At 62.6% G+C, this 15,869-nt stretch overlaps 1 protein-coding gene across 1 annotated transcript; it reads right to left on the minus strand.

The window, feature by feature from the left end:
• Positions 1 to 321: 321 nt before the first annotated feature.
• On the minus strand, positions 322 to 10,875 carry LOC125360807 (zinc finger protein 41). The gene is made up of 5 exons (XM_048358920.1): positions 10,749 to 10,875; positions 6,908 to 8,250; positions 4,739 to 4,836; positions 1,852 to 2,022; positions 322 to 1,451 (listed from the first exon to the last, which is right to left on the minus strand). The coding sequence occupies exon 2, from the start codon at positions 8,094 to 8,096 to the stop codon at positions 7,500 to 7,502; it is 597 nt and encodes a 198-aa protein (XP_048214877.1). The 5' UTR covers positions 8,097 to 8,250; positions 10,749 to 10,875; the 3' UTR covers positions 322 to 1,451; positions 1,852 to 2,022; positions 4,739 to 4,836; positions 6,908 to 7,499.
• Between the last annotated feature and the right edge of the window lie 4,994 nt (positions 10,876 to 15,869).

Consider the following 15,869-nt stretch of genomic DNA (forward strand, 5'->3'; position numbering starts at 1 on the left):
AGTGTGACGATGGTCCCCTGCCAGTGTGGAGCCCCTGGGGACAGTCACCCTCTATGAAGGGTGAGACTCCAGGACACTGCCTGGACCACTGAGGACCCGTCAAATCCAGCTTTAGTGTGCCAGTAGCCAGAAAGGAGTGCAAGAGCGTGTGTGTCACTGGAGAGGCCCCTCCCCCACTGCGGTGGTGACTATTTTCCAGTGAGCTGCGGGGATACGGCTGGGGCTGGAGACCTGAGAGGCAGCACCCACAGTTCCCTGGGGAGCAAGCCATGTCCAACTCGGGGAAATCGTGTGACCGCAGACCGCAGGGCACTCAGGAGACATTGGAAATCGATGTTTATGAGAAAATAGCTCTCCGCAGGCAGCGGGAAAGGCAGTGTACAGCAGGGGAACCATGGCGAGCCTGGAAGGCAGTGTGGAGACCAGAGAGGCTGGCAGGGGCTGGGGTCACATTCCGAGCCGCACGTGCGAGCGGGGACACCACAATGCCTACCTGCCTCAGTGTGCGCGGTGTGCACTGAGGAGCAGACGAGGGCAACACACACCAGAGGAGACAGCGTGTCACACACAGAGCCGGGGCGGGGCTGACTCGGGAGCTGGGGCGGGGTGGCCCTGGGCAGGGCGCACAGCCTGGCCTGGGCGCTCTAGGCGTGGCCGCCCGGGGAGCCAGACACACGGGAGAAGCGAGGCCGAGGTGAGGTGCAGAGAAGGCGCGTGGAGCTGCCGTGGGGAGGGTGGGCGGAGTCGCTGGGGGTCTGCGGGGCTCTGCGCCCGCAGCGGAGTCTGAGAAGGAGCCAAGAGAAAGCGAATCCCAAGCCCTGGAGGCTGAGGCCAGAGGCTGGGAGCTGCTTGCTCGCGGGCAGCCCGCTCGCCTCCCACCTCCTCGGCAGCGTCTGGGCACAGGCCGGGCAGTCAGCCCCGCCTGCCCCGTACGGAGGAGACGGGCCCGGCCCAGCCCAGCCCAGGTCCTTCCCGGGCCTCCCCATCCGGCCGCATCCACGCGGCCAGGCCATGTCTCTCTGGTAGAGGCCGCGGCCCAGCTGTCTTCCTGCAGGCGAGGCCCCTGGGGGGGCAGCGCCCCTGGGCACGGCGTCCACACCTGGCCCTCCCAAGAAGGCTTCCGCTGCCTATTTTCCTGCTATGCGGACCCTGGTGTCTGTCCGGGGTCTAGGTGTCCAGAGGTTCTGAACACGCAGGTGGCCTCGAGGGGCCTGTCCAGGGGACGCCTGCTGGCCAATGGGGTCCTCTTGGCCTTGAGGATGCAAACGAGTCCGCTGTTGCGCTGGGTCGAGGGCGCCGCCCGCTCCCCTGCTGGAAAGCAGCTCTTGGGTGAGTCCCGTCCTGGGGGTGGCCCCTGCCGGGCCTCCGCTGCGCCCCAGTGAGTGCTGGGCACGGCGTCTGTGAGGCTCCTCAAGGGGCCTCTGGCCGGCGTGATCCGCGCCGCCAGGCACCTGGAACGGACGAGAAACAGCCTGAGTGAGGACGGCAAGGTCACTCCTGTGCCTTCGCTGGGAGAGCGCAGACAGCGGCTCAAGTGCAGCCCCGCGGTCCAGCTAGTGCCCCTGGCCGAGAGGCCCCCGCCACCGCTGCGGACCCCCCAGTGGACCCAGGTGTGGTGGGTGTGCGTGCGCGCGCGTGGGCACCGACACGCGGGACCTCACAGCAGGCAGGAGGCGGCACACCTGGCGGACACTGCCGGTCCCCGTCCCTCCTGCACTCGGCACCAACCTGCCTCGGTGCTCCTGCTTGTGCCACGGACCCACCGGCCGCCTCCCGGCTCACTGTGCCGTCTGTCGCCATGTGCTGCCTTCCCCTCCCACCCTCTGCAGACTGGGACGCGCCACCTCTCACCTCTGCACAGCAGCCTGCGGCACCAGCGCGCTCCCGCGGGGCCCTGGGTGCACGCGCTGCTCTCTGGGGTGAAGTTTCTGTTGTCGCAGGGAACGCAGACCCTCAGCTTGCAGAGGGTCTTCACCACGTGACCCCCAAACAGCATGGACATCGGGGTCTTAGGCTCCTTCCCTGCACAGAATGGTCAGATGGACAGCTTCACCATGCTCTTCAGTCACAAGTTGTACCGCATTTTTATCTATTCACGTTTATTTTTTGTCAGTGTGGGGCTTGAACTCAGGGCCTCGGCTGTCACTGGGCTTTTTTGCTCAAGGCTAGCACTCTACCACTTGAGCCACAGCTCCGCTCTGGTTTTGATTTACTGGAGGTAAGCGCTGCATGGACTTTCTTGCCTAGGCTGGCTTTGAATCTCGATCCTCAGACTTCAGCCTCCTGAGTAGCTAGGATTATAGGTGTGAGCCACTCAATGAGCTGGCTCATTTTTAATTTTAGTGCTGGTATTGGGCTTGAACTCAGGGCTTTCTGCTCTGCTTTTCTGTTCACAGCTGTCATCCTACTACTTGAACCATGCCTCCAGTATGGCATTTTGCTAGTAAGTTGGAAGTGGTCTCTGGGACTGTCTAGGCTGGCTCAGAACTTCAGTCCTCAGATCTCAGCTACTGGAAGAGATAGGATTATAGGCGTGAGCCACAGGTATAGGTGGCTATTGACATTTAATTTTTTTCGCCAGTCCTGGGGCCTGGACTCAGGGCCTGAGCACTGTCCCTGGCTTCTTCTTGCTCAAGGCTAGCACTCTGCCACTTGAGCCACAGCGCCACTTCTGGCTCTTTTCTATATATGTGGTGCTGGGGAATCGAACCCAGGGCTTCATTTATATGAGGCAAGCACTCTTGCCATTAGGCCATATTCCCAGCCGTGTTATCGACATTTTAATAGGACTAAAATCATTTCCCTTTGTGATTTGTACTTTTTGGTGTAAGAGCAGCCTTTCTAACATAAAGAAGAGCGTCTGTGACTTGGTCCTTACTCTATGATTTGAATTCCCGTTCTGAGCAAGGAGAGGACTGGCAACAGGAGGCAAGTCAGTGAGGCTAGTTCTCAGCTCTCGGAGAGAGCTGGCACCTCTTCTCCAAAATGGGCAAATGGGAAGTTGGCCGGCTCATAAGAGCAACAGGCCCTGGAGGTCGTGTGCGAGCCAAGGGCTCGGTGACCCCGGGCCTCCTTCCCGGTACGCAGGGTCAGGGCAGAGGGCCGGGAAACTGCCTTGAGGAGCTTCTTGTCAAGCCACGAGCTTCACAGGAAAGGCGCAGTGGGAAAGAGAAGCCACCTCAGGGAGAGTGGCCTGGTCCTCCATACAGATGCACCGGGCTGGCCCCCCTCCACGGGCGTCCCCCGGGGTGGCCCCGGGCTGTCCCACCAGCACCCTGCTGCCTAGGGGTTGCGGTCTACTGATGCCTAGGAGCTCACTTGTTCAGGCAGTTTCCTGTTTAGGAAACCCCCCGACCTACCCCCAGACCACACGGCTGTAACTTCTGAAAGCTGTCAAGTCTCACCTGCCACACTGCCCAGCACTAGGTGAGTTTCCCATCCACACAGACTTCACGGGGATTTATTTCTACAAGCGCAGTGATTCTAAGGTGCCGGGACACTCACGTAACCGAGGACTTCTTAGTGATGTGATATACCTTCCTCACTGTGTAGACACTTAAATGTCTTTAAGGAAGATTAAAAAATGTCTACCTGTCTGCATTTCTGTTATGAAATAATGGGACTTTTTTTTAAATCAATTCTTTTAAAGCCAGGCAGCAGTGGCTTCTGCCTGTAACCCTGGCTACTCTGGAGGCTGAGATCTGGGGATCGAGTTTTAAAACCAGCCTGGGAAGACAAAAACTATGAGATTGCATCTCCAAAGTAAGTAGCAAAAAAGCTGGTCTGGAGGTATGGTTCAAGTGGTAGAATACCAACCGAACAAACAAGCTGGGCAAGCAGGAAATCTTAAGCTCAAACCTCAGTATTGGCAAGAAAAACACAAAAAACCAAGAGAAAAGAGGTGTAGCCTTGGTGTGTGGGCCTCCTGACGGTGACCTCGGAACAATGGGCATCAAGTCCATCTGCTCATGACAAAACGGCAGGACGGAGGGGACGGCAGACTAGACCCGTTCTGTCTCGCCGGGCCGTTTCTCCCCGTGAAGCATCTAATTCCTCAAGTGTTTTCCAGGCTGGTGTTTGCTGAACGCAGCGCCTGTGTTTCTCCTGGGCGCAGGCTGCCAGCCGCCCTGCAGTGCCAGGACCATCGGGTCTCCCCGGACGCTGCCACAGCCCGAGCCAGCGGCATACCTACCTTCAGCCACCCAGCAACCCCCAGGGGCTAAACACTGCCAGCAGGAAACTGAGGCACAAGGTGGCAGTCAGCAACGTGCCTTTCATCTCCGAAGGCCTGCACTCTGTCACCTGCTTCTTCCCCAGGAAGCAAGGATATCGTATTAAACCAGGTTTTTCTCTTCTGGGCACTAGTGGCTCATGCCTGTCAGGAGACTGAGATCTGAGGATTGTGGTTTGAAGCCGGCCCAGGCAACTAAGTCCAATTAACCAGCAAAATCCTGGAAGTGGATCTGTGGCTCAAGTGGTGGAACACCAGCTAAGGGACAGTGCCCAGGATCTGACTAAACAGACGAAACAACACAAAACAATACACGTTCCTTCTCTTCCGGAGAATCTGCAGGACTAAGGACCGAGGGCTGGGCCTGTAGTGCTGTGGAAGTCTGCTGAGGTAACTTGAGGCCCTGGGCTTTGTCGGTAGCACCACAAAACCAAACACAATACCCCAAAGCCCCTACAAGAGAACCAAACTCAAGCACACAAAAACAAACCAGCAGGAGGAACCCACCTTCCCGCTGCCGGACAGAGTGCGGCCCCGCCACCCGGCATGGCCTCTGGTGTCCGGCCCAGCCTGGGCCCTCCGCCTCGGGTCCCGTCCTGTGGGTCCTGAGGATGGAAAAGCTGTTAGTCACATCATCCCTAGTGCCCTACGCCGGAAGCAGCCTCGGTGGCTAGGTCAGCCCCCGCTCTCCCGCTGCCTGGAACACTGCGCTGGGAGGAACCGCGAGGAGGATTTCAAAACCAACCCAGTGCAAACGCCCAGAGGGCCTGGGAGCGCCCCAGGCTTCCCAGACCTGTGGGTTCCCGCCTGGGGCAGCTAACGACACGCGCTCAGACGCTCCCTGCAGCTCAAGTCTATTCTAGGGCCCCCGGCCAACCTCCAGTCCAGAAGGACTTCAAAAAACCTAGAGAAAAGCTGGGTGCCGGTGGTTCACACCTGCGATCTCAGCTACTCAGGAGCTGAGATCTGAGGATCATGGTTCAAAGCCAACCTAGGCAGGAAAGTCTGCGAGACTCTTACCTCCAATGAACCACCAGAAAACCAGAAGTGGTGCTGTGGCTCAAATGGTAGAGCCCTAGCCTTGAGCTGAGGGGCTCAGGGACAGCGCCCCAGGCCCAGAGTTCAAGCCCCAGGACTGACAAAACCAAAAGCAACAATCCTAGCGAAAGCCCACAGGAAACCGGCTTGAAGGGTCTGGAAACGGGGGTCAACAGAAGAAAACAAAACGAAGCACGGCCGCCAGGCGCCGCCCTCCGCAGAGCTCGGGGGACGCGGGCGCTCGGGCGGTGCCGGAAGCCGCTGTGTGCGAGGTGGCGGGGTGACCGCTGACGCCAAGCACACCACACAGCCAGGGATGTGACGCAGCCCTGACAGCGTGTGCCGGGCCCGTCTCTGATCTAGACCGGGGGGGGGGGGGGGGGTGTCCTTACACGACTGCCTTACGGCTTGCTTGGCACGCAGGCGCCTCTTGCTGTCACTTTCTTTTCATTCAGCATTTGAGGCAAACTACAAGCCTGGAGGCCGGGGCCGGGGGGCTGCGGGGCACAAGGCGCCAAAGTCGCCCTGCCCTCCGGTCCCAGCCAAGGCTCCCGCCGTGGGCACGCGCCGGAACACAGGTGTCCTCTCGCCTGCCTCTGCGCCCTCTGCCTCAGCACAACTCCACTGCTGGACCAGGAGGGCAGGACTGGAGGCCACGCGGCTGGGGTGACCCCCTCCCCCAGGAATACCTGCACAGGGAGACATCTGCGGGAACGCTCTGCCTTGGGGGGCCCCAGGAGCACCCGCAACCTGCAGTCCATGCTGAGGTGAGCTGGCCACAGAGGACAGCCGGGCTCGGCAGGGCGGTGTTCTGTGGGTGGGGCCCGGGCTCTGCAGGGCGGTGTTCTGTGGGTGGGGCCCGGGCTCTGCAGGGCGGTGTTCTGGGGGTGGGGCCCGGGCTCTGCAGGGCGGTGTTCTGTGGGTCGGGGGGCCTGGCCTTGGTAGGTGACAGGCCGGGCTCTAGGATCTGGGATGACAGGTTACCCACCAGGGGCAGATTCTCTGACGGCTTCACTTGGGGACTTGGATCAGCTTTATTTTCTAGGCTTTGTGGCGGGGGAGGGGTGGAGGGAGAAAGTGAGGGAGGGTGTGCAGCACTATCCATGTGGGGGGTCCCAGCTGGTGGGTGGCTGTGCTGTGTTCCAAGGCGGGGTAAGAACCAAGCGCAGGGGCCTGGAGCGGGAGGAGGCCGGCACCAGCGGCACCGCAGGCTCATGGGGCAGCGGCCTGGCTGCGGGGCCGCCGCCTTGGGAGACGCCAGCCACGCAGGGGCGTCTGAGGTCCCAGTGTTTAGGAAGATCTACCAGGGGTAAAACACTCCCAACGGACAAGCCACACAGGGGTGGCGCCCCTCCTGGGCTTTGTGTCTAACGGATGGGCTCACCTCTGCTCGGCTAGAACCTTCCTTCAGGGAAAAGTCCTCAAAGACTGAGCATGTTATTACGTTAGGTCCACACACCAAAAACAGAGGCTGGCTTTACGTCTGAACACAATTCACAGCCCCCCCCGCCCCCCCCCCCCCCCCCGCGGGCCAGCTGTTGCCATTGCCTCCTCGTGAGCCAGTCCCGTGCAGACCCTGTCTCGAGGACTCTTGGGACATGGAGGGCAGCCTGAGGACAGGGCTGGAGGGGGACTAACCTGAGCGGAGGGCACTGTGGGGGCGTCCAGCAGAGGGAAGCCGAGGCTGGCACCCTGGGGACCACCTTGTGGCAGGGTCAGCAATCTCCCACGGTGGCAGACCCGGGAGCCCTTGTCCGATGGGTCCCCCGGCAAGTTGGGCTGCCGTGGAGAACACTAGCTGGGTACAGGGCCCGTGGCCCGGCCTGGCTTCCGCGACAGGGATGACCTGCGTTAGCCCATGGAGAGAGAAGCTACAGCGCGGTCACTGAGGCCAGCTGTGGGGAGGAAGCGGGGCCTGGGCCCCAGAGCGCCACTGCCCCGGGCAGGGCCCCCGGCTCCTGCCAGGCTGCTGGAGGACCGGGTGGCCCCGGGGCCACTGAGCAAAGCCCTCAGAAGGGAGGCGCCGGCCCTGGCCAACGGGGTCTCTCCTGCTGGGTGCTGTGGCCTCTAGTCAGTTCACAAATGGCCGTCAGGGTGCCAGAGTGTTCCCACAGTCGGGCCGGGAGACGCGGGGCAGTGCGGGGCGCGGCTGCAGGTCGCCCCGGGGCGGTGCGGGCTCCCGGGTGGATGGCGGAGGCTCGGGCGGGGTGCAGGCGGCGCCATGGCGTCCTCAGTGCTTCTTCCTCGGGTGGCGCTTGCGGTGGCGGATGAGGCAGGAGCTGTAGGCGAAGGCTTTCCCGCACTCCTGGCACGCGTAGGGCTTCTCGCCCGTGTGCGTCTTCTGGTGCTTCAGGAGGTTGGAGCCGCAGTTGAAGGCCTTGCCGCACTGGCCGCAGTGGAAGGGCTTCTCGCCGGTGTGCACGCGCTGGTGCTTGGTGACGTCGGAGCTGTGGCGGAAGGCCTTGCCGCACGCCTCGCACTTGAAGGGCTTCTCCCCGGTGTGCACGCGCTGGTGGCGGATGTGGTCCGTCTTGTGTTTGAAGATCCGCCCACACTCGCTGCACTCGTAGGGCTTCTTCCTCTGGAAAGGGACGAACACGGGGACCCCCTCGAAGTCATCCTTAAACGAGGCATCGAAGGCATCGAAGAGATGCGCCTCGTCTTCGGGGCTCAGGATCGCTTCCTTGCGAAGCTTTCTGCTCGGTGCCGGTCTCTTTTTGGACCTTTTCCCCCCAGAAGCGCTCTCTCCGTTCGCAGTGGCCTTCGGCACCTCTTCCTCCTCTTTGGGGGCCTGTGTCTTCCTCTTCCGGCCCGCGGGCTTTTCCATCCCTGCTCTCGGAAAGTCCCTGGAGGCCAGGGAGGGACTGGGGGTTCACAGCTAGCAACTTGCACTCTCCTCCGTGACTTCAGTTCCTCAGAGACAGCTCTCCCCGTGCAGCCGGACCTCTGTGCCAGGACGGCAGGGCCATGTCCTCCTGCTGCTGTGGAAGCAAGGGGGTGAGCACGGATCAAGCACATCCTTCAGGGCCGTGGCCCCTCCCCCGGGCTCCCTCTGTACAACCCAGCTCCTGGGACCCGGCCCCACCTTCCTGTGTCACTCAGCCACTGGCCAGGAGCAGCCCCGCCTGTGGGCTGCGTCTCCACCTGTCAGCGGGGCTCCTCAGGTACCGTGGGCCAGTGGCTGCCTTAAATAAAAAAAAATTTAGGGCCGGGTTGTGGCTCAGAGGCAAAGCAACTGCCTAGCAAGTGCAACGTCCTGGGTTCAATCCCCCCCCCAAAAGAAATCCCCCCGGTACCCCTCCCCCCCAAAAAAATCTTTTAGTATTATCCAGAAGTTGTACACCAAGGTTGCAATTCCCTAAGTCAGGTTGCGAGTACAGTGCTTCCTCACCAATGTCACCCCTCCCAGGCCTCTCCCAAGGGGGCCTCTCTCCGCGTTTCCTTACTCCTGCTTCACCAGCCTCCACTGGGACTCTCGACTGTGTCCCTCGTGCCCACATTCTGGTTCTGAGCCGGCGGAAACGGGGAAATCCCTCAGAGCCACAACAGCTAGCAAATCCTGCCCCTCCGTCCAAAGGCTCCCCCTGGTTCTGACACGCCCTCCCGTGACCTCCCCTCCTCACCCTGGCTGGCTCTAGGCTCCAAAAGCACACGCATGCCCCCGGCTTCCACGGCCAGTGCAGAGCCCGCCCCTCCTCAGCCCCCACACGTGTCCCCTGAGCGGGCTCCGGCTTTCCACCTTGCTAACATGCCTGACATTCTCTCACACGCTAACTGCATTCGCAGGTGGTCTGGATCTCATGCTCTCTGTGTTTTGTAACAGCTCCTGGCACGGACTTGGATCATTAAGTTACTTGTTGAGTGACTAAGAAGTTAAAACAGTAACTATCACTTTGCGAGTGTCTATGGCAGGCATCCACACCCACGCATCTCATCTCACCAGCCTCCCACAGGGCCAGCGGCAGAGGCCCGGCTGCCGGAGCAGATCTCATCTGGATTTAGCGTGGAAATAGGGTAACCATCAACTGGGTTTCTGCTCCCATGGTCTGAACATCATCCTGTGCAACTGTGTCTCTTGTGATGAGGGTTATACAGGGAGAAAGGGAGGCACAGTCCTTCTCCGGAAGTCCCTCTGACAGCATCAACCTAACTAGACCCCTCCAGAGGTGACAAGGGGAGGATCTGTAGAAGCAGCTGCCTAGTTCATGATTCATTTATTGGGAATCCTGTTCTACAGGACAGTCTTGCTCAGAGGCTGTGGGTTCAATTCCCAGCACTACAACAAGAGAACATACTCTATTTCTTTCCTGCATTATTTCTGAGTCTCCTTGATCTGTCTCTCTAATAGCTAATAAGTGGAGTCCTCATAAGGCCTTGAAAAACCTCAGGCCCTTTTAGCTGCATAAAAGAAATCCCCACAGGATAAACACCCTTCCCCTTGCAGCTCCCAGGAACAGACAATGGTTATCTTGCCCACTACCAAATCCTGGGTTCAGATGACTTTTTAACCCTAAAATGTGGTGTTCTAAGCAGCCATATTCCATCCTGGATGGTTCTAGGTCAGCCAGGCTGCAGGACGCGTCTAGCCTGAGTCGGGTGCCACCTAGTGTCCAAGCTCTCAGTTCTGAGGGAGGATGAGCAGCCTCCCCTCTTCTCTCCCACACGGAGATCTTACGTGTACAGTGACAACAGATTTGCTGTCTCCCAGGAGTTGGGTCTAGTTTTCCTACAGGAGGACATTTGGATCAACTTGATCTGGCCTCTGAACAACATCGCTGAGGGATCAACCAGAAGCTAGTTCTGGAAGGTGGTTCTCAGGATGGTGTGGCAGGCACACCATCCTGGCTGGGGGGGGGTGGGGGGGTGCAGGGCTCCGCAGCCTACAGCTTCACAGCCTCAGCGACCACGTTAAGGCTTCAGCAACACACAAAAACCCAAGAGGCACCGCACAGGTGCGGCCTGGTCTCCAGCCTCTCAGGGGTGGGGGCCGAGCCCCCCGGGGCAGGGGGTGAAGTCGTCCGGAATCAATTCAGACCCCACCCGTGGAAACTCGGGGCCTGGCAGCTGGAGGGCCCCGCGCGCCCCGCGGCTCCGCCCACCACGCACGGTCACCCATGTGCCAGTCTCCCTCGGGTGGCTGCGTCTCCGGGCCCGTCTCACGCCCGCCCGGGAGGCACCGAGGCAGGGCGCCCACGGCGTCGGTTCGGACCCCTCTGCAGGGAACGCCGCGCCTGCGCTCTTCCCGGAGCCCTTCGCGGCCCGGGCCGGAGGCTACGAGAGGGCGCCCGCCCCCCGGCTAGGCCCGGGCGCGTCCGAGAGGCCGCCCGCCGCGCCCTCCTCCCCCCCCCCCCCGCCGCCCCCCGAATCGGGGACCGAGACCCGCCCACCCCCGAGCCTGCGCCAGGGCCCCTCCGACGCCCCGCCCGGCCCTCCCGTCGGTCCCGCCGGCCCGGACAGCCGAGCGCCGACGCACAGGTACCTGGGGGAGCCGAGGGGTCGCGGGCGCCTCCGCTCCGGGGCTCGGACGCCGGGCTGGGATCGGCGAGGGGGACGCAGGCGGGAGAACCCGCGGCCTCCGCGGCTCCCGCGCCCGGAGGCGCCCACAGGAAGCCGCGGCGCTGGCCGCCTCTCGGTGGCGCGGCGCCGCGCCGAGGCCCCGCCCACGACGCCTGGGCACGCCCCTTCCGGTGCCGCTCCGGGACTCGTCGCCACGGCGCCGCGGCCCCGCGCCCCGGCCCCGCCCACCACGCCTGGGCACGCCCCTTCCGGTGCCGCTCCGGGACTCGTCGCCACGGCGCCGCGGCCCCGCGCCCCGGCCCCGCCCACCACGCCTGGGCACGCCCCTTCCGGTGCCGCTCCGGCGCCGCTGCGCCGCGCCCCGGCCCCGCCCACGATGCCTGGGCACGCCCCTTCCGGTGCCGCTCCGGGACTCGTCGCCACGGCGCCGCTGCGCCCCGCCCCGCCCCGGCCCCGCCCACCACGCCTGGGCACGCCCCTTCCGGTGCCGCTCTAGGACCGCCGCCGGGCCTCTCGGTGGTGCTCCTGGGGGGCGCCGGCCGGCGGCGCTCCCATCCCGGCCGCTCCGGGCGGCAGGTCACGGAGGGTCGCGGAATGAGTCGGCGGGCGGCGGGCCGCGTCCTCGCCTGCGGCCCCGCGCCTGGGCCTCCGGTCCCGTCCCGGTGGCCCCTGTCGCCTCCCTCGTAGGCCTTGAACCCGGGCCTTGTTTTCCTCCAGCTCCAGAGCCGCGGGCCGAGCCGTCTCCGGGCGCTGGTTCCCGCGCGTGCCCCGCGCCGCCCGCCGGCCTCCTGACCCCCGCAGCCCTCGGCCGTTCCGGGAGAGGGAGGAGCGGACCGCGGACCGCAGCTCTCGCGGGCCGTTGGGCTCGGCCTGCGGAGCCTGGCCCTCCATCCTGCCCTCCGCGGCCTCGGCCTGAGCCCCGAGATGTGCGGAGGCCCTTGGGGCACCGGCGGGGAGGGCGTGGGGGGGCCTGGGGGCACCGGCGGGGAGGGCGTGGGGGGTGGGGGGCACTGGCAGGGAGGGAGGGCGTGGGGGGGGCCTGGGGCCACCGGCGGGGAGGGCGTGGGGGGTGGGGGGCACTGGCAGGGAGGGAGGGCGTGGGGGGGCCTGGGGGCACCGGCGGGGAGGGCGTGGGGGGTGGGGGGCATTGGCAGGGAGGGAGGGTGTGGGGTACTGGGGGCACCGGCGGGGAGGGCGTGGGGGGTGGGGGGCACTGGCAGGGAGGGAGGGCGTGGGGGGGGCCTGGGGGCACCGGCGGGGAGGGCGTGGGGGGGCCTGGGGGCACCGGTGGTGAGGGAGGACGTGGGGGGTGGGGGCACTGGCAGGGAGGGAGGGCGTGGGGGGGCCTGGGGCCACCAGCGGGGAGGGCGTGGGGGGTGGGGGCACTGGTAGGGAGGGAGGGTGTGGGGGGTGGGGGGCACTGGCAGGGAGGGAGAGCGTGGGGGGCTGGGGCCACCGGCAGGGAGGGCGTGCCAGCACACCTGCCTTTCCCAGGGCGCTCCACTGCGCCACCTTCAGGGCCACACCAGTGCAAGCTGCACCTCCTTTTTTTTCTTTTGCCAGTCCTGGGCCTTGAACTCAGGGCCTGAGCACTGTCCCTGGCTTCTTTTTGCTCAAGGCTAGCACTCTGCCACGTGAGCCACAGCGCCACTTCTGGCCGTTTTCTATCTATGTGGTGGTGGGGAATCGAACCCAGGGCTTCATGCATATGAGGAAGCACTCTTGCCACTAGGCCATGTTCCGCACTTTCTGAGGCTGTCGCCTTTAATCAGAAAGTTGTAGTTTCCCGTAAAGTTGTAAAAAAAAGCAACATCTACTGGGAGAGAGCAAGGAAGGGATGGTATTTTCTTAAGACAATGTAGTGTTTACCTGGCTTACGTAACTGTAGCCCCTCTATGTCACTTTTATAACAACAATAAACTCACTTTAAAAAGAGCGTCCAATGTGAGATCTGAAGCGTGCTTTGCTGAGTTTCCTCACCTCCACTGTCGCAGACTCCTGCGGATACCCGCACACCCGGCAGCCACTGGTCTCTTCTGTTTCTAGAGTTGATGCCCAAGTGAAACCGCCCAGTGCGTGCCCTGTGGTGCCCTTTCCCACGGCCTGTTCTTGGCAGCTTGACCAGGGAGGCCGTGCCCCCAGGGTCTCCTTGCTTCTCACTGCTTGGTTGCTTTGGTGTGTGTGCCCCAGCACTGGGGTTCACGGTTGGCCCACCTGTGCTCTGCCAAGGAGCCACACCGGTAGCCCTTTTGGCACTGATGACTTTGAGATAAGGTCTGTTCTTCAGCCTATGCCTAGAGGGAGAACCTCCTGGTTCCTTGAGTACCTCTGCTCAGCTTCTTCCGCTGAGGCGGAGTCCGGGGGCCTTTTGGTCTGGTTTGGCCTGGGACTGCGGTCCTCTCAGCCTCCAGACAAGCTGCTGCACCTAGCATCCAGGTTTCGAGGGTCACACAGTCCCCATGAGCACCCGCACACGGGTCTGGGTGTGACGAGCCTCTACCCTGGGCCTCAGGACTGTGGCTGGGGCATGCGGGAGGGTGTGCTGTGTTTCGTGACAACCAGCCGGCCTTCGTGAGCGCTTGTGCCTTTCTCCACCTTCAGCAGCGTGTGAGTGACCGAGGGGTTCCTGGATCCGTCTTCAGCACCATTTGCTGTGGCTATTTTTACTCGTGGCCAGCTGGGAGGGGAGTCATGGGGGGGAGGGGAGTCCTCGTAGTTTTAATTTGTAATTTCCCAAGTGTGATTGGTGGCGAGTTTTTTTCTTGGCGATTTTCTGTACATCCATGGAGATTCATTTCTTGTCCATCTTCTGATGGTAGATAGGCTGTGTTAGGAAACTGAGTCACGAGTGTTAGGAAAGATCAAGCAGATGAAAGGAGAGAAAGAAGCAGAGACCCCAGTAGAGCAGGTCAGGCTTCAGTCATGGCTTCTGGGGGACCCCACAAACACCAAGCAGGGTCAGAGAACCAAGGAGCTGAGAGGTGGGGATTGTAGGTTTTTATGTTAATGTGTTTATTTATATATTTATTTGCTGGTCCTGGGACTTGAACTCAGGGCCTGGGCACTGTTCCTGAGTTTCTTTTGCTCAAGGCTAGCACTCTGCCACTTGAGCCACAGCACCACTTGCAGCTTTTTGTGTAGATGTGGTGCTGAGGAACTGAGCCCAGGGCTTCATGCGTGCTAAGCAAGCACTTCACCACTAAGCCACGCTCCCAGCCCAGTGGTAGGTCTGTGCACATTCTACGTGAGGTCTCTGGCATTTCCTCGCCCTGCCCTGTCGGGGCTCTACTGTCTGAACTGTCCCGTTTGGTGTTGATGGTGCACGCAGTCCTGTTTGGGGGTTTATGGTGGGATATCGCCCTGAATCACTGGCCTGAGCTTTCAGACAAGGCCGGTTCCGTGCTCGCAGGTAGGGTCAGGGGTGAGGTTTTCCTGAGGACCAGCAGGGCCCCGGGAGGGTGCTCAGTGGGCCGTGGGAGCAACGTGGAGTTAGGAGAACAAAGCGGACTCCCATCCGGCTGCACGTGTGATCCTTTGCCCTACATACGCCCCAGCTGCTAGGGCCTTGGGCTTATCGTTCTACCCTTCCAGCTGGGGACTTGATATCTCGCCGTGGCCGCCCTCTTGGGACCTTCCCCTTCCTCTTGGACTGCAGCCCGGAGCTCCGCTCTCAGGCTCACGCTTCTCTCCGGTGAGGTGGCTTCTCAGGGTCTCTGCCACGGAGAAGTCCTGGCGTCTGGACGCTGCCTTTGCAGCAGCCGAGCCCGCGCTGGCGGTCCTGGAGGACAGGGTGACGAGTCTCCTTCCTCAGGAAACTGCTGCTGCTCTGCAGGCTCCCCATCAGGGCAAGGGGCAGGAGGCGCCACGGGAGGGCTGCTTCCTGTCCCGCAGGCCGCAGGGTGGAGTCCAGGGCTCCCTCAGCAACGAGGCAGGAGCCGGAGCCTGGGGGCATCCCCGTGGTCTGTGTGGAAGGGAGGGCTCCTGACTGCCTGGGCCCAGGCCAGGACACCCCGTCATTCGGCCGGCAGGTCACCGTGTACCCCGTAACAAGGAGCCACAGTGTGTTTCTGGGCCAGCTCCTTGCAGACCCCGTAGGCTGACCGTTCCTCTCCTGGCTGTCCCTGACAGCACCCCTGCTGGACAGGACTCCAGCGGAGCCAAGCCCCATCTCTCTGGCTTGGGGTCTCTTGCTGAGCCTGGCCCCATGGCAGGACCCAAAGTGACAGACAAATGATGGTGACAAAGGTGCTGGCAGCTCGACGCAGCCCACCTGGACCCTTTGGCCCGAGGCCCAGGGCCCTGCTTCCTCCTAGGCTGGACTTGTCCCAGGCACCTCTGAACTGGCCACTCCCGTCTGCGCAGGGTCGTGGAGGGAAGGCTGCATGCTCTTACCGCAGGGGAATGGTATGAGGGGTGCACAGAGCTGTCCCCCAACTATCCAGGGAGCTCACTGTCGGACCAAGCCCAGCCCTTTCCTAAGAGGCAGGAATCTCAGCCCATTAAGGGGCCTGCACGTCTGGGGATAGAGGGGGGCCTGCACACCTGGGGTGGGAGGGGCTGCAGGTTTCTGGAGGGGAAGCTGCACGTCTGGGGAGGGGAGTTTGAATGTCTGGGGAGGGGCCCTGAACGTCTGGGGAGGGGAGCGTGTTTCCAGTCAGCTCACAGGTAGCCGAGCCTGGCATCTGGGGCACCGGCAGCTCAGGGAAGGGGGTCTCTGTCACCCTCTTGTTCTTGCTTCAGATATGGGGAGGGGCCAGGGGACCCCACTGCGGAGGTTCTGGAGTTGAGATTCAGGTGCGCGCAGGAGGAGCCCCGGGACCCCGGGAGCACTGTGCGGAGGAGAGGAGGGCGTGGGCTCTGCCTTGACGCGGGCCACCGGTGGCCAGAGGAGAGCAGCAGGGCGCAGGGCCGGCGGGGCACCTCGCACGGGGCCTGGTGGGAGCCCGGGTGCACGGGGCCCCAAGGGCTGGGGAATAGCTCCTGGGGCACTGACTCATGCCAAGCACTCAGCTGCAAGCACTCAGTGCAGAGGACTCAGCTGCAAGCACTCAGTGCAGAGAGCTCAACTGTAGACCCCAGGAGG

This window comes from Perognathus longimembris, chromosome 12 (assembly GCF_023159225.1).
Source record: "Perognathus longimembris pacificus isolate PPM17 chromosome 12, ASM2315922v1, whole genome shotgun sequence".
NCBI lineage: Eukaryota > Metazoa > Chordata > Mammalia > Rodentia > Heteromyidae > Perognathus > Perognathus longimembris.

Coding starts and splice junctions, on each gene's coding strand:
- LOC125360807 (XM_048358920.1), bottom strand. CDS start 8,096: ATGGAAAAGCCCGCGGGCCGGAAGAGGAAGACACAGGCCCCCAAAGAG.